The sequence below is a fragment of the Sceloporus occidentalis genome, unplaced genomic scaffold, assembly GCF_023333645.1.
Source record: "Sceloporus occidentalis isolate IW3139 unplaced genomic scaffold, rSceOcc1.0.p SCAF_33, whole genome shotgun sequence".
NCBI classification, from domain to species: domain Eukaryota; kingdom Metazoa; phylum Chordata; class Lepidosauria; order Squamata; family Phrynosomatidae; genus Sceloporus; species Sceloporus occidentalis.
This window is the reverse complement of record NW_028317013.1, coordinates 4,485,732-4,511,927: the sequence shown is the minus strand read 5'-3', so window position 1 is coordinate 4,511,927 and position 26,196 is coordinate 4,485,732. Positions and strand designations below refer to the sequence as shown.

Sequence of the window (26,196 nt, the reverse complement as noted above, 5' to 3'; positions counted from 1 at the left end):
AGGACATCAAGCATCATAAAATTGAACTAAATCCAAGTAATCAAGAGTTAAAGCCATTATTTTGCTTACTACAAATAGTAAGTAAAAGATAAAAACGGCATGTAAACATCAAGGTGCGGAGAACGGAAGATATACATACATCAATCAATATATATGTAACCAAAGAAAAATGGGCACTCACAGGTCTATCTATATAAATTAAGGACAGATCTCCATGTCTTTTCTAGACAGGCAAGCTTAGCTTTCCCCACTGACCTAATCCATGCTCAATAGCCAACGGGGACCTTAATATTGGTCCTAATTGTTTCGGATCACCAGCCAGGACCAGCTGCCCTCCTTTGCTTTGCGGATTCATCACATTTAAAAGCCCTATAAACAAACAAAAAAAACTTAATTGAATAAACATTATATCTACTCATTGTACAGTGCTACAGAATATGATGGCGTTACATAAAAATGTAATCTATGTTGGTTTCGTGTAAAACAAGTGGGCATCGGCCACCACTAGGGCTGATTTTCAGAAGTTTCCCTACAGGTTGGTGACTGTTTCGTTTAAAGGCACTTGGCAATGGTTGCAGTTCAATTCATTTTTCTGGCAGCAGGGAAAGCAGTTGCCCCTTGGGCTTCTTTTTGTTTGGGGGGGGGGCATATGTAGGACTTTTTTGTATGATTTACATGCAAATCCACAACACGGTCACTATGGGGTGTCTAAAGTAACAACCCAAATCATGGTAACTAGAAATGAATGATCCAACTTCCCTTTAGTAGGTTAGGTGTTAGATGTGAATGGTCTTTTTGGGGAAAAAAAACAAAAAAAATTGTGATCCCTGACCAAGAAATGGACAAGTTATAATGAGTTTTACCTATCCTGAATGTTCTCTCTCTCTCTCTCTCTCTCTATTCAGTCGTATCACTGCTACAAGAACCAAGTGTGGACAGTTGTTTAAAAAGGGAGAAGTTACATAAATAATTCTTTGTAAATTAAATAAATTATTCATAAATAATGAATAAAATCCTCACAGAACATTAGGAAGGAACTCTAATATGAAGAGTACAGCTGAGACAGAGTTTGTAAGTAAGCTTTTTTGAGCAGGACCTTTTTTCAAGTCTACATTTTCATGTGATACACGTATTGTTACGTACCGTTGGCCTATTGCACTGTAGAATACAATGGCGCTATAGAAATCAACAAATAATAATATCAAAGCTGCCGTACCTGCTATTGCTATCACACACTCGGGCTCCACTGCATGTCCAGACTCATCAATAAACACGTGAGAAAAGTGATCTTTTGGGAAATCGGCAGACACCAGCCTGGGGGGGGGGGGGGGGGAGAGAAAAAAAAAAAAAAGTTCGTATACGGTCCAGAAAAAATATTATATTACCACCAATACACCAATGTGTATAGTCAGTGTTAATTGAGGAAAGACAAAATGTTCAGTTTATAGGTTTGTATAACCCCAAATCCTTAATAGTTTGCCAAGACCCAAACACAGTCTTCCCGCAGGGGCTTACCTTCCAGCGGTTGTGAGCGTTGTGATGATAACTCTGTATGTCTTGAGCTTATCTTTACAGGGGTACACATAACACCCTTGCCCATTGTCCCAGTTACAGCATGGCTGCAGAGATAAATGGAAATGAACAAATGTAAACACACTGTATTACTATTACATACACTTTACAGCCCACCAACAGGGACTTTTACCGACGAAGGAATAGTCTAACACAGCTCTAGCAATGAAAAGAGTAATTTATAAAGACACGGAGGCTCCCATTATGCTTATCTCTTTTCTTTATTCCCTCAGCAGCAAAGAAAGAGAAAACATTTTCAAACGAAAATATATGCATACACAAATACACCAATCACAGGTATACATAAATGTCCAATGAGGGCCCTCCAAAGATACCCCTCCTTCCTATATAAGCGTCTGCATCCTGAACACCTTCCTCTTTTCTTTGCTGCTCCCTCAGAGATAAGTATTACCGATTTTTTCTGCTCTTGTATATGGTTTTTGCCTTTCATTTGCGGGTTCCCCCCCCTCCCTACGCCCAGGGGGCTATCCCACATCCCCGTTGGTATTTCCTCGGTTTCCTATGTGGTGCCTACCTTTTTTGTGCGTCTTTGCCGCTCGCGGCCCTCTCTATCTGCTGTTTTGTTTTGTGTCCGGCGGTTTGTTCCTCTCTCTCCTTTAGGTTTTCGCGCATGCGCGACCTGGGTCAGACGCGCGGCGGCCATTTTTTGAGGTAAGTTTTCTCTCCTCTCTTGCCAGGCTTTACGTGCGGCCGTTTCGCGTCGCGGCGGCCATTTTAGTTCAGTGCCGCACGGTTTTTGTGCTGTATTTCAGGTTCGGCTGCTCGGATTTCTGCCGTTGTTGCACGGTATTGTTTGTCTGTCCTTGTTTTTCTCCCATTCAGACTGGTTTCTTGGTTGTTATGTTCCCCAACAAAACTATTTCTTCGGCTGAATTGCCAATGATGTCTGGCCAGGTTGTTGATGACGCTCATGCTGAGGGTTCGGGCCCTAATGATTCCCAAGGGGATGCCCTCACCTCTCAGGAATTTCATTCATTGCTGGATGCCACTATGTCCAGGTCAGTTAACCAGGCCCTGCAGTCTGCTATGGGTCTTATGTCATCCAACATCTCTCAATCCATTGCTTCTGCTTTTAAGGCTGTTCAGTTCCCTACCACTACTCCTAATCCTGACCTAAGTGGACGTGGCGCTTCAGAGGGTTTTTCAGGCCGTAAGGCCTCGGCCAAGACTCACCATGTAACACATTTGACCTCCAAAACTAAGACGGACAAGGTACGCCCTGTCACTGATGACGTGGTTGCACCACGTAAGAGAGCCCACCATCGGGCAAAATCGATGCGGAAATGGAAAAAGGCACGATCCTTTTCCGATTCGTCCGACTCTGAGTCGGCTTCTGAGGAGGCGTCCGATATTTCGGATCAGGCTGAGATTTCCTCGTATGAGGATGCTGCTCCTGCGGATGAGGGAGTAGATGACCCCGGCCATCATGTTGTTGGGGAGGATGCCATTTTGGATCCTCAGGGTGAGCCCATGTTTAATCCAGATGACTTGCACAACCCCAGGTCAGCAGAGTGGTTCCCCTCACCACATGTGGCACGATATGTAGCCTCCAGGGTTCGTAAACCTTTGGATAAAGTGGCTAGGAACAAGTTGCGGGCTGAATGCCCTAGGCCGTCTGTACCAGATGACGCCTGTGCCACTCCTGAAGTTGATCCTAAGATCGCCCAATTTTTGGGAAAGACGGGCTGGAAGTCTAAGAAGGGTTTGGAGTTTTCCCTTCGGAATTGCCAGGATAAAATCCTGGATATCCTGGGCCCAGTTACTAAGGCTTTTGAGACAGTAGAGACGGCTCTCTCTGATAATGCCCCGGTGGACTTGCTGGAATTGCGTGGCTGGCTCCAACGCATTATCTGTCTGGTTGGAAACGATAATACTGCTGTGGCTTCAGAGAGGCGCAAAGCCATTCTCCTGAAAATAGAGCCAAAGCTTGTCAATATGGCAGTGTCTGAGCCTGGCCCGCAGGCTAAAGGCTTGCTCTTTGGCGATTCTTTCGTCAAGGACCTTGGTTCGTTCGTCCATACCTTTACGGCTTTGGACAAAGCGCAGTCTAATATGCGCAAGGTGTTTCGAGGGAAGGTTTTTGGCGGGGCCAGTAGACACAGGGGCCGTCTACCGGGCCGTAACTCCAGAGGACCATATCAAGGTCCCCGTGGCCCCGGTCTTTCCAGATCCCAATTCCAGGACCACAAGCCAGCGTCCTCTGCCTTCTTCCCTCAGCGTCAGCGACCATGGCAGAACAGAGGAGCTAGAGGATCCTACCAGGGCAGGCGCCCTTATGGTGAGTGCACATCTAACCTCTTTGCCTCCCACATCTCAGGTCGGGGGCCGACTGCGTTTCTGCGTCGAGGCTTGGAGATCTTTGACAGCGGATCCTTGGGTCCTAGATACGGTGCGGGGCTATCACATAGATTTCCTTCAGACCCCGATTCAATATGTGCTTCCCGGGGTGATTCAGTTCTCGGAGACGGACAGGTCGCTGGTTTCCGAGGAGGTTCACGCTCTGTTTACAAAAGGGGCCATATGTCCCATTCCCGACGCCTCGCCAGGTTTCTTAAGCAACTTGTTTTTGGTGGCCAAAAAGGGCGGCGGTGTTCGTCCAGTGATCAACCTGCGCCCGTTGAATGCCTTCATATCCTACCAGCATTTCAAGATGGAGGGCATTCATTGTCTGCGGGACCTGTTGCAGGTGGGGGACTGGATGGTCAAACTCGATCTCCAGGATGCCTATTTGACGGTTCCTATAGCAGCGGAACATCAGGACTTCCTTCATTTCAGATGGGGGTCCCAACGGTGGAAGTTCACAAGCCTGCCGTTCGGTCTTTCGTCGGCACCCTGGTGCTTCACCAAGCTTCTGAAGCCTGTGGTGGGCAAATTGCGCGCAACTGGAGTTCGTCTAATCATTTATTTAGACGATTTGCTCATTATGTCTCAAGACGTGCGTACCCTGCAGCTTCATCTGTCGTGGACCGTATCCCTTCTACAGAACCTGGGTTTTCTGGTCAATTGGAAGAAGTCGGATCTCCATCCCTCTCAGTCTATGGAGTTTCTGGGATTCCTGATCAACTCAGTCCAAGGGTCCATGCATCTCCCGGTTTCCAAGGTGACGTCTATCAAGAGAGAAATCAGGAGGATTTTGAGACGGCCGACTATTTCCATCCGCAATCTGGCACGGATAATAGGGACTCTGTCGGCGTCGATCCAGGCCATTTTTCCCGGTCCTCTCCATTATCGGGCGTTGCAGAGGCTGAAGAACCGCTCTTTGCTGCAAGGCCTTTCTTACGACGCGATCGTTCCTATCGATTGCGAGGCGACGGAGGAGCTCTCTTGGTGGTTGACCCACATGGATGCGTGGAACGGGAGAGCGATATTCGGCACAACTCCCGACGTGGTCATAGAGTCCGATGCCAGCCGAGAAGGATGGGGAGCGAGATGCGGTCGCTCTTCTACAGGAGGCAAGTGGTCATTGGAGGAGAAGCGGCTTCATATCAATTGTCTGGAGCTTCTGGCGGGGTCTTTCGCCGTTCGGAGTTTTTTGGGAGATTCATCAAACTGCTCCGTGCTTCTTCGGCTGGACAACGTCTCGGTGGTCAGGTATATCAACCACCTGGGCGGAACACGATCTCAGGCGCTGTCGAGTCTGGCGACGGAGTTTTGGCATTTCTGCCTGGCTCACAATATCTCTGTTCAGGCGGAACATATCCCCGGACTGAGCAATCGTGTCGCCGATTGGAACTCACGCCATCTAAAGGATTCCGGCGATTGGCGCCTGCTTCACTCGGTCTTCCGTCGGATTTCGAGTCTTTGGGGACCGTTCGAGATCGACCTATTCGCCTCACGGTTGAATACTCAGCTTCCCGTTTTCTTCAGTTGGAGGCCGGACCCGGAGGCTTTGGCGTCAGATGCGTTTCTCCAGGACTGGTCGGGCCGCAAGAGTTACGCGTTCCCTCCCTTTTGCCTCCTGGCACGGACTTTGCTCCATCTTCGCCGGTGCAGTACCCTTCTGGTCCTCATTGCTCCATTGTGGACCACTCAACCATGGTTCCCCTCGCTATTGGAGATGGTCGTGGACGTTCCACGCCTGCTTCCTCACAGTCTGGATCTGGTTGTGGATTTGGAGGGGTCTCCTCATCCTCTACTTTGTCAAGGCCTTCTTCCCCTGTTGGCTTGGAAGGTTTCCGGGGACCCTGGTTTGTCCATGGTGTTTCGAGATCGACTCAGGATCTCTTGGCTGGAGCTTGGGCGCCAGGAACTAGACGGGCTTACGGTCATGCCTGGCACATGTGGGAACGTTGGTGCGTGGGACAACGTGTGGATCCCGTTTCAGCTTCTGTAACGGTGGCGTTGCGTTTTCTCACGGAGTTGTTCGACAATGGTTTGGCATATCGCACCATCAACATTTATAGGTCCGCTATCTCCGCTGGACACGCGGGTTTTGCGGGGGTGCCTTTGGGGAAGCAGCCAGTTATTTGCCGTCTGCTTAAGGGTATGAGGTTGTCTCGCCCGCCTCGTCCTAGATATTCGGGCTTTTGGGATGTGACCGTTGTTCTTGAGTTTTTGATTTCATGGCCCGATAACCCTTTGCTGTCTCTTCAACAGTTATCTGCTAAGTTGGTTATGCTGTTTTGTCTTATATCCTGCAAGCGCGTGTTGGACGTTCGGGCGTTGGATATTTCTTCTAGATGTTTTACCCCTGAAGGTGTTCGGTTCGACATTTCTAGACGTACCAAAACTTCTCTTACTTCTGTTTTTTATCCCTTTTTTCCTCTTCAGCCACGCCTGTGTCCTGTGGATTGCCTTAAGGCGTATGAGGCGCGGACTGCTGCTTTTAGGGACGGTTCACGTCCCGAACTCTTTTTGTCTTTTCGTAAACCTCATTTGCCTGTGTCGACTACTACGTTGGCCCGGTGGGTCAAGTGGTTGTTGGATTCTGCGGGTATCGACACTTCCATTTTTGGCCCTCATTCTACTAGAGGGGCCATGGCGTCTAAGGTTGCTTCTTTGGGATGTCGGTTGGAAGATCTCCTCAAGGCGGCGGATTGGTCCAGGGAGTCTACGTTCAGGGAATTTTATTTTAAGCCTTTGACTCATTTTTCTGCTACCGTTGTTGGCCAGCTTTAAACTAGCATAATGGGAGCCTCCGTGTCTTTATAAATTGGTAGATTTTACTAGTTTATGACGTAAAGTCGTTATTTATAAAGACACGGAGGCGAGCATTATTCCCACCCTGTTTTGTTTTTCCTCTTTTAGGTTTGGGTTTGTATTCCCTCCCATTTATTTTGTGTTTTATGTACTATATGGTATTATGCGTTATTGTTATTATTATTTAATAAGGTTATTTTGTATTGCCGTTCTATCTTAGATTTTTTCCGTTTTGGCCAGGATTGTGTCTTTATGGTGGCTGTTTGTTTTGCTCACGGTTTTCGATTTCTCTTTATTTTCAGCGTGAGGTGTTCGTAAACTCCGGTTCCTGTTTGATTGCCTTTTCTCCGTCCATGTCCTGGTTGATATGACGGTTTCTTCAGTTCGTCGATGTTTTCAGTTTACTGCGACTGTTTCCTGCTCTTCGGTTCCGTTCAAAGAAAAGAGGAAGGTGTTCAGGATGCAGACGCTTATATAGGAAGGAGGGGTATCTTTGGAGGGCCCTCATTGGACATTTATGTATACCTGTGATTGGTGTATTTGTGTATGCATATATTTTCGTTTGAAAATGTTTTCTCTTTCTTTGCTGCTGAGGGAATAAAGAAAAGAGATAAGCATAATGCTCGCCTCCGTGTCTTTATAAATCACGACTTTACGTCATAAACTAGTAAAATCTACCAATTTGCATGCACTGTAATATGCATTATCTACCAGTAAGAAAATAAAGCCACTTGCAATTACAAGGAGATGCAATGTACCAGTCCCTCCTTACTCTGTTATTTGCACTTGTTTGACTGCTTGGAGCGGCAAACTCTGGCAAAAAAGCACTCCAACTAAAGTAAATGGGAGCCCTTTGTGATGGAGACCCCCTGGAACTCTTGGGCAAGTCACTGCTATAGGCAGCCGGTAGTCACACTGATACGGCCAAAAGCATGTCCTGCAAGCCAACTGAGGGTGGGGGAATCTGACAAATTCCTTCATGCAATCAACAATCAAGTCCTTATATGCATGAAAAGTCCTTATGGCTGGAGTGTCCCTTTACGAACTACAGATTAGACTTGTGCATTCATATTCAGGCAAGCATGAAAACGAACACAAAGAGTGGGTTTTCGTTGTTCAGCCCGAATACCGAACATAAGAACATGGTGATGGCAAAACGTAGACGAAGACACACAACACGAAGAATCTTCATGTTTGTTAACATCTCCTAACTAATCACCCTGCTCCCTTCCCCCTCTAGCCTACCTTGTCTAAACAGCATCACAGGGGTTGGTCGCCTGCAGGAGCCTCCTCTAGCATCAACCAACTGGTTGATGCTAGAGGAGGCCTCTGCCGGTGACCAATGGAGTCGCTCTTATGGATCTTTTTAACTCCTGTTCCCTCCCAAGGCCTAGTTTCGCTATCAGGAGTTAAAGGTCTGTACGAGTGACTATTGGTCGGGGCAGTGAGCACCTCTGCCAGTGGAGCTCCCTGCCAGCGACCAATAGAATTGCTCGCATGGACCTTTAACTCCTGGAACCTCCCAAGGCCAAGTTTCGCCGTCAGGCGTTAAAGGTTTGTACGAGTGACTCTATTGGTCGCTCGTACAGACCTTTAAATCCTGGAGTTTCAGCGCCAGGATTTTAAAATTCTATTGGTCGCCGGCAGGGTGCTCGTCTGACATCAACCAATGAAGATAAAAAAAAAAAAATCTGGTGTTTCTCAGATTGACTGAGTTTACTGAAATGCAAGTTCCTTCGTGCTTCTACCAGGAGTTTACACCTTCATTGGGTGCTGTCCAAATAGTCATATTTGTGAACAATTAAAATTAGGCTTATTTCAGTTATGTTGTTTTTTGCTTCTCTTTTTCCGTCGCTTGAAAGGACACTCCAGTCGTGTTTGCAAGTACATTTTCTTTCAGGTTTGTATTGATGCATATTAAAGTACTATTTAAACAACTGGCACATTTTTCAAGGTTTTGGTGTAGCCTGCTGTAACTTGGCTTCTGATACGTCCAACCCCAGCATTGCTCCAACACTGGTGCTAGGTTGGTTTTTTTTTTTGTTTCTTGTTCCTGACACTTTTCTATTCGTAATAAGCAGGGGCGTCCAACCTGCGGCCCGCCAGCTGCTGCAGGACTACATCTCCCATACTCCTCCGCCAACCCATTAGCTGAAAGAGTATTATGGGAGATGTAGTCCTGCAGCAGCTGGAGGGCCGCGGGTTGGACACCCCCTGGTATGCAGCCTTAACACTGCTGCAAAAGATCAGCGTAGCAATGCAACTGTATTGTATGCCAGGCTGTGTGAGCAGAGGGCACCTTTCACATGGATATCGGTGGCAACGCTATTAGAATAAATTCTAAACACTTCATGGATTTGTGACACATGAAAAGTTAATAAAATATTAAATAATTATACTTACATTTATTTATAAAAAGGCAAATACATGCACTTTGCATTCGGACACGATTAGATTTTTTATGGGGAGAAAAAAGAAAAAAAAACAACTCCTTTTGCCACTAGAGAGCAGCTTCTTCAAAGATAACAAGTCAAACATTAAACAGTATCTTGATATATCCACTTAATGGGTATTTTCTGGTCTCCTTTTAAGGACGGTAATTTACAGTTACATCAAAAGTTTTAAATCCTAGTTCTCCTTCACAACTGAAAATAAATGATCAGGAAAACGGGGATTCTTGTTCCAGGTGGGGGGGGGGGGGGAAATGCGGTATGGTTTCGCTGCTGACATCTGAGAACTTAGGTAATGCCTTTTCATTCCAGTTATGGAGGAAAACCAGTAAAGGTTTGTGTGTATACACTGAGTAGGCCATGTAGTAAAAGCTATATGTATAAACAGTAAATTTCTACCTGGCAGATTATTAATCTATTCAATACATAGTCAACCCTTTATTATTCCTTTGGATATCTACCTTGATATCTTCTGGCACATTGCGGAATTCTCTGCTGCTGGCTATAATTCTGTAAATGTCCTTCTTGTCCACGTGTTTCATCAGACGCTGGCAGATCAGGTCGGCTGCGCTGTTAGAAGGGGCACATGCCAGAACGTGGGACGTAGGAATGCATTTTAAAACCTGCACAAACAAAAGCAGGGGCGGTTGTTGAGACGAAGTGCATATATCCGTAAAAAATAGGTTTTTCCCTCACAGTAAAAAATTAGCGACATAGCAAAAATAAGCATCCTGTACTACTGGCTTTATTTTGTTCTACAGTCACATGTACACAAATTCATGTCTTTTCACACATAAAGCCCTTGGAGCTATATTCTACAGATAACGCTAAGACAGAACACAAAACATACGGTAGTATCTCTACTTAATGGGCCACCCCAGGCCCGAGTAAACTGTGAAGCCGCCCCAGGCCCGAGTAAACCGTGAAGCCGTCCTAGACGTTACATGAACGCAGGTCCTCACGCTACGTGTCCACAACACAAGACACCCCTTGGATCTCTACCACTATAGACCATACGGATTGGAGAAGGCGTTACAGAAGATGTGCTATCTAGGCATGGATCTCCATAGTGCAATTACAAGGGAGAACTCTGATCTTTCCAACTAGCCCATTGAGCGAGCAGAACACCAGAGATCCTCCAGTAGTGTGGCACAGGTGCTGCAACCCTCTCCGTACTTGCCAACACAGAATATGCCGATGTGTCCCATGATCTTTGGGCAGGAACTGCAGTTTAACAATGGCTGGTGTTAGTTATCATGGAAAAGAGAAGACGCCCATAAAGAAAAAAATATCAGAGCGCTTGAAAAGCGACACAGTTTCGGATAAAAAAAAAAAATTACTGATCAATGCCTGTAATTTAGGGCTATTAATGAATCTTTATTATAGCTTGGTGGTTTTTACCTTCTAATTCTATTATTTTAAAACAGAAAAACACTTACTCTTAAGGCTCTTACCTGTCTGATTGCTTCAACCAAGGTGACTGTTTTTCCAGTTCCTGGTGGGCCAAAGATGAGGTAAGGAGCAGGCCTAGATAAACCACCCACAATCTGCTTTACTGCATTGTACTGTTCTTTGTTGGTCTCAAGACTTCGGTCATAAAGGCTAGACAACATTGAAGGAAGGAAAAAATAAAACCACCACACACCACAATAAATGTGCAGCTTATTTATGGTTACAGGACTTAAAGAGGTCTTTTAGGAACCAAGAAAAATGGTCTACAATGCCAAACACATAAATGTTAATGGTGGATAACAATTTCTTGTGTTTGGCCTTTAATCTAGGGGACCATGCAAACCAGATTACCAAGGACTCCTATTAGGACAGCCCTTGACTTGAGCCTGTGCTCATGTATTCTCTTTTTCTATTTTTTTATAAAAAGGTTGCTTCACTAAAACTACTTTTCCCTAAAGAGGGTGATTTATACATGGAGTAGCCTTACACAAGAACTGGCTTATATAAAGATGATGTGTGAATGGAAGAACTCATACTATCTATCACATAACGAGAAGCTTGGCTGATCTTCCTTATTAATAATGCAAATAAACCCTTATACAATATTGTAGAGTAAAAAAAAACAAAAAAAAAAACCACATTAAAACAAAACTAAATTAGATGCTTGGGAGGGGATTGCTTGTCTGTTACCACTTTGTCCAACAATTAGTATTCCTTATGCCCCCCCAAACGTTTACACTGTGCAGACTTACGTTAGCCTTTCTGTATCGGTGACTGCTTGCCCATAGGAAGATGTTGGAAACAGAAATTGCTCAATATTGGACGATTTAGCCAGGCTGACAGCTCTGTGCTGAACTTTTAGTGGTAATCGATTAAATGTAAACATGACATCAAATTTCAAGCCTGTTACAAATCTTCTTAAAAGGCTACATAATGAAAGGAAAAGAAAAAAAAAAAACAGACCGATATATAAATATATTCAGGGCCAATACAAACCATTGTGTGGAAATCTGTTCATAAACAGGACACATGGTCACGCGTTTAGATTGGAAGAAAGGGTTTTTTACAGTAAGGACAATAAGGACGTGGAACTCTGTCTGCAGAGGTAGTTTTATCGGAGTCTGTACAGATGTTTAAACTGCAATTGGATGGATTCTTGGAAAAACATAATATTCGGGGATATAATCTTTAAATTATGGGGAAACAGCTAATTGATCCAAGGAGAAATCTGACTGCCATTTTGGGGTCAAGAAGGAATTTTTTTTCCCTGGTTTGTGCAAAACTGGAAAGAGCCAAAACTGGGGGGGTTAACAGCAACAAATAAACAGATATAGGAAAGGCTGAACTTGATGGACGCATGTCTTTTTTCAGCCTATATACCTATGTTACACAGTAACTATATAGACGAAACACTTTTTTCCACACTTGCATTAGCAAGAAGATTTAGATTGATCCATATAAATCACTCATAGACCCTCCCCGGAAATCCCAGAAGATCGGTACCATGGCACCTAAAGTTTTACAGCTGGCGCTAAACTTTTTGTGATATCTTATGATCTGTATGGACGCCTGTATTCGTTGCCTTGAATCATAGGAAGAACTCACTTGACGGAGAACCCCAGTCTGACTTTCTCCAGTTCCACTCCATGCACGTAACCCTTGTAATTGATAGCGGCGGGATTTGTGCGCTCGTCAGAAAGGCAAACAAAAAGGTGATCTCCCCGTAATACTGAAGGCCTGCTCTCTGCAACACCAGGTACCTGCGAGCAAAAGACAAAAATGAAGCAGGGAGACAATGCTTCCTATTCTGTGTTCCTCTTCAGTTTGGCACGAAATTTATACAAAATATATATATTATACATGTGACCCAAGGCAAAATTTTCAAAACGCTTCTTAAGGACCACACCATGTTATGGTCATCTGTAAACAATGTCTTCTAAATTTTTATTTTTTGTCCTTAAAAGTTTATGAATTTCAATGGTGGAAATGTATTCTATAACTTTGAATCAAGACTAACTCTATGGTAAATTACTATTTGCATGGGACATCACAGTGCACCCCTTATGCATTTTTTATAGTTTAGCGTTTTTATATGTAGGCATCTTTAGAAGTTTGGTAGCTTTACAACTGCCTTTGATGTCACTATAATAAAACAAGCCACATATACATGCTCACATGAAGACGCAGAAGCTGTTTGTTCCTAGGATCACATTCCATTTGCTCCCCTGTTTTATCATATTTTCTGATATCTATCTCCATCTGTATCTCCTCGAGGTGTAGCAGCAAACTGAACCGCTTATCATAGTTGCTGAAGTTCAGGGCACTAGATAGGAGATTCCTGATAGAGGAGAGAATGGAAACAAAAATTCAACCCAAATCACCGTATTAATGTGTATAAAAACATAAAAAAATTATAAGTGTTAAAGAAATTAAATAATTCCAGCATTTCACCTGCATACTATAAAACTTTGTTTTTGCTGAAAGATATATGTTCTTTGCGTGTGCAGAGAGAACTACACCCAACCAACTGGTCCATGAGATTAGAAGACTTGCTTTGCAATATTCAAATTTGTGCTTACTGTGTGTGATGGGTGTTGACATGATTTAGACTATAAGAAGTCCCTGTTTATCTTGATGAGAGCACGCGCGACCAGGTTACACTAAGTGCACCTCGTACATCACTCCGTTGTAAGCCGTTTTGAATAAAATAATTCTCACTTAATTTGGACCAACCGTTTCACGTTGATTTTTCCACAACATAAGTATTATTTCATTTCCAAACATGTAGGCGACACCATACTACAGTATTTGCTCGAATATAAGACAACCCTGATTATAAGACGACCCCCCAAAATCTGAATATTAATTTAGGAAAGAAAGAAAAAGCCTGAAGACAACCCTATAGGAAAGAAGTTTTACTAGTAAATGTTAGTTTTGTTTTTTTTATTAAAAGCTATGATTGAGACAAATATTTTGTTTTTATTTCCTTTTATTTTCCAACCTGCCCCCCCGTTATGCACATCTGCCCCCAGGCTTGCCACTGTGCCCCAGAAATGCCTTATACCCCCTATATGTCACTGTGCCCCATGATATGCCTTTTAACCCTCGAAATGCCACTGTGCCCCATGGTATGCCTTTTTATCTCCTATATGCCACTGTGCCCCATGATATGCCTTTTGACCCCCTATGCGCCACCCTGCCTCCAGAAATGCCTTATACCCCTATATGCCACTCTGGTATTTAAGGGGTTAAAAGGCATATTATGGGGCAGAGTGGCATATAGGGAGGTATAAGGCACTTCAGGAGGCAGAGTGGCGTATAGAGGGCTAAAAGGCATTTCTGGAGGCAGAGTGGCATAAAGGGGGTTAAAAGGCATATCATAGAGCACTGTGCCTACAGAAATGCCTTATGCCCCCCACTTAACACCCCCCCACACAAAACTTACCGGTGTGTTGTCCAGGCAGACGGTAGAGGTCTACGCGATTCGCATAGGCAGCTTCCGCTGCAGCTGGAAGGAGGTGCGGTTAGCAGTGGGGGTTGTCTGCGTCCATCGCGCATACACGATGGACGCAGGGGAGTCAGTTTGTAAGTTTGGGGGGGGGGGTACCAGACAGGAGGATCCAGGTCCCCCGCAGCGGTTAGTCTCTGTCTCTATTTGAGGTCTGATTATAAGAAGAGGGGTATTTTTCAGAGCATCTGCTCTGAAAAAAACCTTGTCTTATAATCGAGCAAATACGGTACTACGGTAGGAATAAAAGCTTCACCCACAAAGAGAGGGCTCCGTGCGCAATTTACTTTTGTCCCACTTTGTCCTGCATTTTGGTATATTTAGGGATGCATTGTGGGTACCAACATCTAGTATTAACCCCTTCAATCCCCTATAGACGTACCGGGACGTCCAAAAAACGCCCACAAAGAAACCCCTATGGACGTCCCGGTACGTCCAGCCCTTCGTGCAGCGTCAGGGACACATCCCTGCCGCTGCACGGGAGACCAGGCTGTCGTTTGACAGCCTGGACTCCCCACTGACAGCAGAAGCCGGCTTTCTGCTGTCCGATCGCCTGTAACAGCTTCCGGCATGAAAGCCGGTAAGCTGTTACCGGTAAACTGCCCGATCGCGCAGTTGCAAACGCGCGATCGGGCATTCCCTTCCGGGTTACGTCACTGCTGAGGATATCCTGCCCTCCGGGGATATCCTGCCCTCCGATGAGGCACAGAGACGCTGCGATCTCTATGCAGGTCTGTGAGGACCTGCATAGAGATCACAGTGTGATCGGTGCAGGGGGATCGCGGGGAGGGGAGTGAGAAACCATCTCTCTCACTCCCCCTCCCGGCCTGTAACAGAAAAGCTGGGAAAAAAAAAAAATGGTTAGTCATTTAAAAATATTAAATAAATCATTAAAATAATAATATAAATAATACTAAAAAAAATTATAATATGAGCTGTGATGTCACTGTGACATCACTGGTATGTTCAGGAGGTCCCTAGGAGGACCTCTAACCATTACTGTGTAAAAATAATAAAAAAAATGTAAAAAATACAAAAAATGTAAAAAAAAATTAAAATAAAAATTGTTTGTTTTTTTTTTTAAATATATAAAAAAATTCTTAAAAAAACCTTACATCCCGTTGCCCTAGCATAACATCTAGCCAGTATAACCCACCTGCCCCCGTTCACAACCCCCAAACCCATTAAGCCATAAAAATTATACAAAATTGTACACCTAATAGTATGCTCCCTGGTGCTGGGAAAGTCTGGAAAATCTATATAAATTAGGTATTTCTGAAATCAGGACACCTGAATTAATAAACTTGGAGGGGATTTTCCATCGCTTTACCTAATTTTGTGAGGATTCAGAGGGAAAATGTAAAAAAAAATTTGTTTATTTTTCTAATTTTCGCTAGTTTTTACTAAATTTCTCATTCTAAATTTTCAGCTAATCATCCAACTATGGTATCAAACGAAAGCTCTATCTCTCCTTGAATAAACAATATATAGTTTACATGGGCACACTATTCACAGGAAAAGAGAATAATCGCTAAACCGACATACGCCAAAAATGGCAAAATTGCTCTGGGCTTTGAGGTACCAAAAACCCCTGGGATTGAAGGGGTTAAAAATAGCAATGAATGGTTAAACTACAAAAAACGAAATGGTTTATTTCACCATATCAATTTTATCTTGTGGCAACTGACCTAAGGAAAGGCTGCAGATTGAAAGGCAGTCAGATCATACCTGCATAGAAAGTCTGGTTTCCTGAATAACATTAGGTTTTTGGAAACATTGTAGAACAATTAAAAAAAAATAAAAATAATAATAATAGGGAGGAGTTAAGTTTTCTCTATTTTAATTATGCTAATGAGTGCATTTACTGGTTTAATACTGGAAAAAAAGTTCCATGCAAAATGGACTCCACTATACATTGAACACGAAAGTTGGACTGGAAAGGACCTTTAATTTACCTGTCCTGAGCATCTGCTGGGAACACTGTACGTGGTCCCGTTTTGGAGAACACTCCTGCACGGATGCTGTTCCTCAGATGGTTAGGAGGAGTGGACTCTCCAAGTGGAATCTTTCGTTCTAATTCATACTTCAGGGAGCTGAAAATATATAGAGTTGGTGGAGTAGAGTTGCAAATAGAAAGAAAATAAAGTAAATGTTTTTTTGTGCACCAGTGAGACACATTCCAGTGACCGTACGCTGCCCCACCAACAAATAACGCATATATATTCGGGTATCAACTACCGTTTATATATTATATATATTTTTTTTTTATTATATATACACATACACTCAAAACAGAAAGGGACTATGGTGTTTTCCCAGACAAGAGGCGGACCATAACAGGCCATCAGTTAAACTTGGACTAGTTAGTCACTGTTAGTTTGGTTTTATTCAATTTAATTCTAGTGAATTTCCTTTATCTACAGACCAATAGGACTTTCCCAGCTCAAACCCTACCGCAAGCAGATTCTTTATGGCAATGATCATAAAGTCTGTTCCTCTATAGACTTTCATCAGCGTGTCCAGCTAGGCGTTTAATACTAAGCCACTGTATTTACCACAGACTAGTCTAGACCCCGACTCTTTAGCATACTAAGACTATCGGGCTAAGACAACCAAACCGGAACATGTACAAATGGCTAATTTTACAGTTCTCTTACTTATCTGGTGGGAACCCCTCATCTTCAGTCCTCACAGTTGGTTTCAGTAGGTCTCTTTGGTACGGTACGTAGCTCGATGTTGGACCCAGGTCATCATATAATCTACTGTTAGACACAACAGATAGAAATCGCCCAATAAAAAAAACATTGGGTGCATCACTTTCTCTCAGGAATTCAAACACCATTGTAACTGGGAAATATCCATAGTAGGCCGTTGAACAACGAACATTGATATGGTAAACATCACCTGAAATAGAGTATAAGAAATCATGAATAGTACTGTTATGTTAGCTTTGTGTATCACACACAAGTAGTCCAAAAGTGATGGTGGGGTAACATGTTAATACAATTTTGATATTTTCTTTATATAAAAACCTCAACATTTTGGCATCTGACAGACTATGATACACCCTGCTCTTTCCTTAGTAAATCAATACCCACTTTGTCTTATTTGCAGCCCCTCCCCTCCAAGAAAAAGATAATAGTATGACCCAAAATAACTTTTGCTGGTGCCCTGGACACTCCCTCAGTTACTTGTTTTACAAGTTGTCACAATGTACAGTTGACTTGTAAGTACTGTCAAATGTCAATGAAAGCCAAGAACACTGCAAAATAAAAGTGCTAATATATATATATATATATATATTAGTGTATTTTAGGAACTTGTGTGGTCTGAACCGAGAATTTACAGATTTGAGACTTGAGTATTCAGCAAAAAATTAAATTTCTGTACTTAAGTTCCTGCTGCATTTTGTCAGGTCTAAGGAATTTGCATCTTTAACTTAATGGATCAGCGTTATGCAAGGTATTCAAATAATCTTTCTGTAAATGCTTTAGAGAACGGTAGATAACCAGAGGTTCCACAGACATTGTGGAACTACAACTCTGATGATTCGCAATCCATAAGCCAGCTAAGCATCATGGGAGCTGTAGTCCCCTATCCCAGCTACCTATTGCCACCTCTGGTTTAAAGTGTGCATCAGGAGCCATATATGTTTTTAGAAAGAAATGAGAGATCTAGACAAACAAATAAAAAAACACACAAAATATATCAGCCAGGTATATATATATATATACACATACACACACACACATATACACATATACATACATACATATATACACACACAGGTATATATGAAAAAGCATTTTTACCTGGTTTCAGCACTAAAGGCTTGGACTTGGACACACTGAAATCATCTGTGAATGAGAAGACCTTCATTCGACGCAACACTTTATACTGAACAAGAGTCACCGGGTTATGAGAATTATTCTTAATGCGGATTGGAAATGTTCGGGGCTCATTTGGTACCAATTTAATACGTATTTTCCCTTCACTCAGGTCATAATCTGAGTCTATGGCAATCTCAACATTGTCACCGATGAATTTGGACCTAAAGGGAAATAAATAAATAAAATAAATAGTAGCATTAAGACTGGCGCTCGCCCTTCTTGTAGCTTTCCTGGAACGCCACAACACCCTCTGCTAGTCACAATCAGGAGGCAAGAACTAGCACATCCACCCACCGGTTCATTTCATTTACCACTTAGTCCTAATTATGGCTACAAGAGAGCTACTGCTTCCTCTTACCCATACTATTCCCTCAGACTGTAAGCCCATGAGCATGGCCCTCGATAGCCCACCATTCTTGCCAGGAAGTTTGTGTAAGAGTACCATAAGGCTGGGCGGCAAAGCTTACGGGCAGGGTTCTCAACTCCTGATGTATCTGTACACATTATTGTATATGTGTTAACTGCCCCATTGTACAGCGCTGCGTAATTTGTTGGCGCGTAATAAATAATTATTGAAATGTTGCTTTAACCATATCTCTGTACGGTCCACGCACCTGTTTTGCTTCATCCACCGAATTATCTTTCTAGCTTGTCCTTTGCTACATTTGACGCCATTGCCAGAAAGCGGCACCGATAGGAGTTCTTGTTTTCGATCTCTCGTCTCGGCCACATATTGATCAGTAAGGAACACAGGTTTTGTCACAAGCTAAAACCATAAACAATAAAACAAAAGACAGAAAGAATTACAAAGCTAATAAAGAAGGACAATCCCCCATAAAAAGCACCGTTCCATAAGCTGCGGTGGAGAGAAGACCACTTTTCAAACATTTCACAAGAACATTATTCAGAACTAGAGAAGTTGATGGAGCCACCATCTCCCCGCCCCATCCCAATTCTTAATTTATCATTTTAGCTGTAGACTGCATACCCCCACAAAGCGGTCTAGGTATGGGGTAAAGTTTGACAAGCTTTATGAAAGTGTCACGGGATATACCGTCTCATTTACAATCTACGAGGGGAAAGATCCCCCTGGATGCCCAGACTCACTAACCACAAGTGGCAAGATGGTGAGGGGACCTCCTCTTGCCCCATCTGAATAAAGCCTGCCGCCACTGGGTAGACTATTATAGTACCCCAGAACTTATAGAAGTTTCTAGTCTGTGGCACGGTCGGAAAACAATAAATAAAATATAAACGTAAGAGTTTGACGGCAAGTGCTTTGTGCAATGAAGACATTCTGGCCCTTACAAATAGTGATAAAAAGGTCATGTATGTTCCCTCCTACATACACAAGTGGCGCCTATAAATATGAAAGGAGAGGGTGATGCGCATTACAAAATAAAATACCGGTAACAAAAACATGAGCGCTGTACACCTTATAGATCAACGTTTACAGCCAAACATGGTCTTACGGAAATCCTTTTTTTTTTTATGTAATATATTTTTTTGGTGGTGGGGGGGGGTGTTGAATTGGCACAAATTCTATCAATAGTTTCTTGTCCTGCAAATGGCCAACAAACAAACAAAACCCTATGTATCTTTCTGTAAGATGGAGATACAGCAAAACAATTTTGGCTGGATTTTTGTGTTAAAAATCATAATCAACACAGAAATGTTTGCAAAAAAAATTATATAAATTTTCAAACTCAGCATTCCAATTGTAAAAATTCACATATACCCTATAACTGCTGGGAAAATATGGACATTCCATATACATTTTAGCATTTCCAAAATCAGGATTGAATTGTTACATTTTAAGGGCATTCCTGTCTATTTAATAATAATAATAATAAATAATATAATTTCACAAGGATTCAGAGAAGAAAATTTGGGGGGGGGGTGTGTTTTGTTTTTTTAAATTTCATCTAGTTGTTGCTAAAATTACTGAACTTCTGGCCAATCATGTAATTATGGTATCGAAAGAAAACTCTCTCTCGCTCTTTAAAAAAAAAATAAAAAATAGCCCCAGGACTTACAGCGCCAAAACCCCAGAACTGAAGGGGTTAAAATTAGAGCACATGAAATGATGTAGGGCAGTACTGCTCACCAACCCTTACAAAAAGATATCGATTAATCAACAACAACTGGCATTATATTACACTTACTCGGAACCAACAGATTCTATGACACTATGGTATAGACATAATACATTGAAACAGAAACATAGGATGTGCTGGCAGATAAGAACCAGTCAGCCCGATTTCTGAATAATTTTCTATGTCTAAGTCTATGGATTTATCTTAAATCTAGGATAGCCTTGTGCCTATCCCACTTCTGCTGGAAGGTTATTCAATGCATCTACTACTCTCAGTTTCCTGATATAAAACACACACACACACACACTATATAGAGCCATTTTAATGCAAACATCATTACACAAGTTTATATGATATACTAGACAACAAAATGGAGCGTTTTGTAAAATGGCAAATAGGCTAAATAGAACTTACAGCTTCATCAGCTTAAAATGAAATGTAAAACACGGCCAAAAAGGAGATAAAAGATGTTATTTATTATGGAACTATAAGAGGCCTTCACATTCTTTGGAGTATATGGAACTGCCCCTATAGCCTTGAAACTAGATGCTTGAAACTGCCCGCATGCGTGCTCTCTTCGCGAATACATTTTCTTCCTGTTTTACCGAAACTTCACTCATCGTCTGTTGCATTTTATGTTTTGCAAACAAGAAAATAAAATAAAAAAATTAAAAAGCCCTGTTTCTATTCTTAGGAACATTAAGGGAGTTGATATAAAAGGAATTTTCTACTGTAAAACTGTAACTCACTTTTGACGTATGATGTCACCACAGACCGCACCCATAGAGACCACAACCATCTGTTATGACAACTTGCTAAATGTTTAGGGTCCCTTTTTTGCCACAGTAGGTGAAAAAAATAATTTTCTCTTTTTAAAAAAAAAAAAAAAAAAAATACAAAAAGGTCCAATTCAGAACTGAACTGCAAGTCCACCACTTTTTTTTTTTTTCTTCAAATCAAGGCAAAACATGGATTTATTATCGTTTTAGATGTTACTTTGAAATAGCTTAATATATTTTAAGAAATAAGCTTAAAAAAAAATACAAAAATAAAAAAATTACATACTTTATACAATTTTGTATAAAGCTATAATATTTTAATTTTCCAAATTTGACAGCTGTGTCGTCCCCCCCCCCCCCTAGTTTAATACATGTACAACTATAAAATTGATTATACCCATTTTGGTATAGAGATGCTATTAACCCCTTTGTAGTTAATTAATAGCGTCAAAGTATTCATAAGGTCTAACAATCAATTTCCTTTTGTCATATGAATTATTCATACCACAGGGCAGCTCTTGCCTTTTTACATGCGCCAGTGAGAAGCACGTGAGATTTATAATGTGAATTGTAAAATCCATTTTATCATAACTTTTTATGGAACGTCCCAGGAATTACTCACCTGGTTAAAAGTAATAGAGTTAGAAGTTACCAAAACCTTCTTGCCAACCTGAAGACCATAGACTGCACCTGAAAAACTTGGTTTCCTCTGATCATCACTGCAAAAGAAAAAACAAAAAAAAACAAAAACACACAAACCCATTAAAGTTTCCACAAAGAAGAAGACGGACTGCTCAACCCAGCCAGCATCTTACCCAAAACATAAAAAATACTCGTGAAGGTAGATCTTCAGGCTTACCATACACAGGACCAGAAACACTAAAGGGATCGCATCGATCTGAAAACATCTAAAATACTGAAATTGACTCATTCCAACGACTGCATGTTGGCACCTGCATTTCTGAATCTAATAAGGATATATTATACCGCAATCACACACCCAGATCTATGCAGCATGCAATCCTTGTTCCAGGGCCTCTGTCCGATTGCGGAGTAATGCATAGTGGCCAGCCTGATCAGTGGGCTAACTGACCCCCCCCAGTACTTTCTGGCATATGCTATTCACCAACTTTTGTTCACAAGACGGACTCCCACAATGCACTGTGCTCACTAATTATCAGCACCTGAACGATGACTTAGAGCAGTTCACAAGCGGTATTTTTGCACCCAACTCTCACTTTAGGGTCTATTCACTATTGTGTTTGTAATTGTCGCCCTTCACTAATCATTTGAAAAGGCTACCGCTAGTAAGATTCTCCAGTGTAAGGGCTGAGCTGGCCCTGCATAATGCAGAATTTAGACAGGTAACTGATTTAACAATACATTATACAGGGCTAGCCAATCTCTTCCTGCAGCAGAAGCTCCCTGAGATTGGACCTTCATAATGTATAGTGATGTCAAGGAACTGAAATTCAACTATCCTATTAGTTCTACCCCCTTTAGTGAATAAACAAATAGAATTTAGAATGGAAATATTAATCAATAAGGATATTTTAGAGCCGTATTTCGGCTGGCAAATCTGGGTATAATTTAGGACCTATGCAGATTGATGGAGCAACTCTCCATCTGTTGAACATCTACAACTCATATAATGCTTAGCAAGTAACATCAAAGAAAAGGAGTGCAGTGGCGGCTGGCTGGCAATCATGAGAATTATAGTGGCATAACAGCTCTCCTATTCATCCAACCTTAGTACATTTTCCCTAACGGTCTAAGATTATACCCTTATTCATCTTTAAATGGCATTCCCATATAAATTATTGATGTCAGTGGCAGCCTGTTTGCCAGCCAAGATGATGATATAGGGGATAAATGTAATGGCCACCGGCCTTTTCACATACCCTCTGCTCCCTGTACAAAAAGCAATCCCACAAATATTCACTACCACCACCATGTCCAGTTCTCAGACACTGTCCCACCAACTTGTCCCTGTGGTCAGCTTTAGCGAGCAGTGGGCATCATGCCACCTTTTGAGGCAAAGTGCTGCAATATGACATCATATCTCGACGTACTGCTTCAATACAACACAAGGTGGTTAGTGGATGGGGCCCCTATGCCTGCCTCTTACATGCCCTGACCAGACCACCCAAAAAAGATGTCCCTCTTTGGACACTTGAAATGTTGGGGGTATGAAAGTGCACCGAAATGTGTACATATTGCTGGTTGTACACTACAGATGGATCCACTTCACAAGTTCTAACATAACTACTAGACTTGTTGGCCGCAAGCAAAATCGATCGGACAAAATTTTCATTTAGTTTTTAGTTCCTGGCAACCCATGAAATTCCAGTCCATTATTTTCAGTTGGAAAGGTCTCTCTCTCACATCAAAAACTGACGGACGGATAATGAATATACATTCATATACATTCTTTACTTGCTTTGTTTGAGGTCCCTCCTGAAATTTGTACAGGAATTAGAAAAATTTTGTTGTGACTCACACTGCGTGACTCTGCCTGACTGACTACTAAACACCACAAGCTTCATTTAGGGTCTCCTGACAAAAGCTATGGGTTGACCTTAACATAAGGCTTGGGTGATTTTCCTAGACAAATTAAAGAAATGGTTATATTTGTGGCAGGCAGGCCATCCTTCTCAGATACCCGACTGCAGGGCTGCCATCAGAAGTATTTAGGCCCAATGCAAACCTAAAGACAGGGCCCTCTGCCCAGTCCCACCTCATGCTCCTCATTGCCCTGCAACTGGGCCACAGGGCCTTAACCACCACTTTGTCAGTTCATGGCATCGTTTTTTTCTCTCCATTTTTTACTCGTGAAACGGGTTCTGATTTTTTTTTGACCTTGACTGTGTCCTTGAAACGCTTGACTTCACCATAAGACAGCCCTAGCACTATCTTTAATGTCATGGATGGATGCCTTTTGAGACTTAAGAACTCCAATTTTGAGAACGTTCTTGGAGGGATGTCCATTGTTAAAAAAACCACAGTACAAAAACACTACAAACTAAGTCAATAAAATACATGTGTATGGCACAACAGTGAACTGTAAAAGTTATGACAGAACTGTGAACTGTAAAAGTTATGACAGAAGAAAACCAGTTTCTTCTGATGAACCTCAGAGGTTCGGTGCACACTAGTGACCATTGCTTTCAAGAAATGAAGACATTTCAAAATGAATGCTTGCCCCAGTTGATTAGATACTTTGCATACTTCAACGTTAATTCTAAATATCTATATCCACTCACGATTATATTCCTTTCCCCTTTCACCAGGATTCATTTTATATGTTGAAATATTCAAAAACATATTATATCATATTAATAAGTCCGCATGTAACCTACAAATTACACGGACACCATTCACAAGGGGACTATAAAACCCGAACACTATAGATTACTTACACATATCCTATCCAGAAAAAATAACTAATAATAAAATAAATATATGATGTCATTTCATATTATCACTAATTTGTAAGGAAAACATAAACATTGATGTTGCACTTGATGTTTATTTTTTCATTCAAAAGAGGTGTTCGTAAAAATAAATAAAAATTAAAATCAATAAAAAAAAAAATGTAAAACAACAAATGTACAAACCTTAACCCACATACTAAACTGATTTAAAAAAAATAAAAATAAAATAATTATATGGTTAATAAAGGGATACTAAAGACATAAAAATATATTCACTTTTAAAGAAAATCTATGACTTGGTGCTCCTGATAATTGAATACATATACCCACTGTACAGACCTGCAGAATATGATTTAATATTTCATCAATAAATAATAAGCATAGTCTTACCTGTTTTTGAATTCTGAATAAATACGTCTTAGTTCTTCTTTATCTCCTACATTTTCTCTTCCAGTATCTGTCAGGTATTGGAGAAACTTCTCTCCCCAGCATCTTAGTTCCTTAACTGTAAATTTTGGCATCTTTTTTCTTCTAGGCCTTTTTTATCTTGTAGATGTTGCTTTTTTTCAGATGATAGGGTAAGAAGAAGTGCTCTAAAAATGAAGAGAAAAATCCTTTATATACTTAATGAGGGAGGGGAAGAAAACCAAAACCTAAGGAGGATAAAGAAGAAATGAAAGTGAAACTCTCTGCTGGGTAATAATAGTGGAGAGAGACCAACTACCAATTGCACTATGGCTGCTAGAAAGCATGACCTTTAAACATGTTTAACAAGTTTTTTCTATGTTATGTTATAATCTGCATTTCAATTGGTTACAGTTTATTCATAACCCCAGTTGTGACATCCCTTGATCCACACCTTACATGATACATGATTTATATGCACATGATCCCACTTCCCAAAAGCAGCAAAATAACAAATATTTCTACATGCAATGTGCCGCTCTTTTATCTTTATGCTTGGTTTTCATTCAAAGATCTAACTTTTTACTATCCCAGGCAATCATATAGTGGTTTTTTTCTTGTTGTTTGCATGTTTGTCAACAACCTTCATAAATCAGCCTCATCGTTGAATATTCATCACATAGTATCTGTTTTAACCCCTTCAGGACCGGATTTTTTTTTTTACCATGTTTGCGCAGTTTTTGTATTTTTTTCAGTCTTTCTTCAAGTGTAAATTCTTTCTTCTCAATTACTGCACCCCCACAAATCATATATTGGTGTTTTTTTTCAGCGCAAGTAGGGCTTTCTTTTTATATAATAATTATATATATAAACCATCATTAAGTATGAAAAATATATAGGGGGAAAAAGGAATTATTTTCACAGTTTCACCTATAAATACTTTATATAACCAGTGCAAATGGAAAAAAAACAACTGTGTATTTAGGTATTTGTCCTGTTTTGGAAACACCTCATATGCCTGGTATTTACATTTATTTTGGAACTTACAGGGTTAAATATGAATGACGTGCATCGCTGTTTCTAAACAAGATTTTTTTTAAATGTGATATGCTGGGAGTTGTGCCCGAATAGTGGCCAGAAAAAGAAAAACTGCTAAAGAAAAGTATATATTTTTTGAAAGATGACATCCCAAAGTATTTTACTTGGGGCATTTTAACACTTTTGATTTAACCATTTTACTGCCAGTCTGTCCTAAACATTGCAGTATTTTTTTTCATTTTTAACAAACCCATTCTATCCAAACAGAGTATTTCAGGTTTTTTTCCCCCCGGGTACAGCGATACCCCACATACATAGATAAGTCATGTTTCTCAACAATTGTGGACCCAAAACTAGAACGTGCACATTTCAATTTTAAACTTTTTTCAAATATTTTTTTATCAGATCACTT

General features: G+C 41.4%; 1 protein-coding gene across 1 annotated transcript in view; it reads right to left on the bottom strand.

Moving 5' to 3' along the window:
- The window catches only part of LOC149298355 (RNA helicase MOV-10-like), a 32,714-nt gene extending 7,852 nt beyond the window's left edge, over nt 1-24,862 (bottom strand). Inside the window, exons 1-14 of the mRNA XM_089487507.1 lie at nt 24,732-24,862; nt 21,530-21,626; nt 18,647-18,798; nt 17,955-18,193; nt 16,800-17,046; nt 16,098-16,235; nt 12,810-12,972; nt 12,240-12,394; nt 11,387-11,560; nt 10,637-10,784; nt 9,644-9,805; nt 1,516-1,619; nt 1,217-1,314; nt 256-369 (exon numbers count right to left, since the gene is read on the bottom strand). Coding sequence (XP_089343633.1) covers nt 256-369; nt 1,217-1,314; nt 1,516-1,619; nt 9,644-9,805; nt 10,637-10,784; nt 11,387-11,560; nt 12,240-12,394; nt 12,810-12,972; nt 16,098-16,235; nt 16,800-17,046; nt 17,955-18,193; nt 18,647-18,798; nt 21,530-21,626; nt 24,732-24,862 — 2,122 coding nt within the window. The remainder of the gene's footprint in view (nt 1-255; nt 370-1,216; nt 1,315-1,515; nt 1,620-9,643; nt 9,806-10,636; nt 10,785-11,386; nt 11,561-12,239; nt 12,395-12,809; nt 12,973-16,097; nt 16,236-16,799; nt 17,047-17,954; nt 18,194-18,646; nt 18,799-21,529; nt 21,627-24,731) is intronic.
- Nucleotides 24,863-26,196: the final 1,334 nt, after the last annotated feature.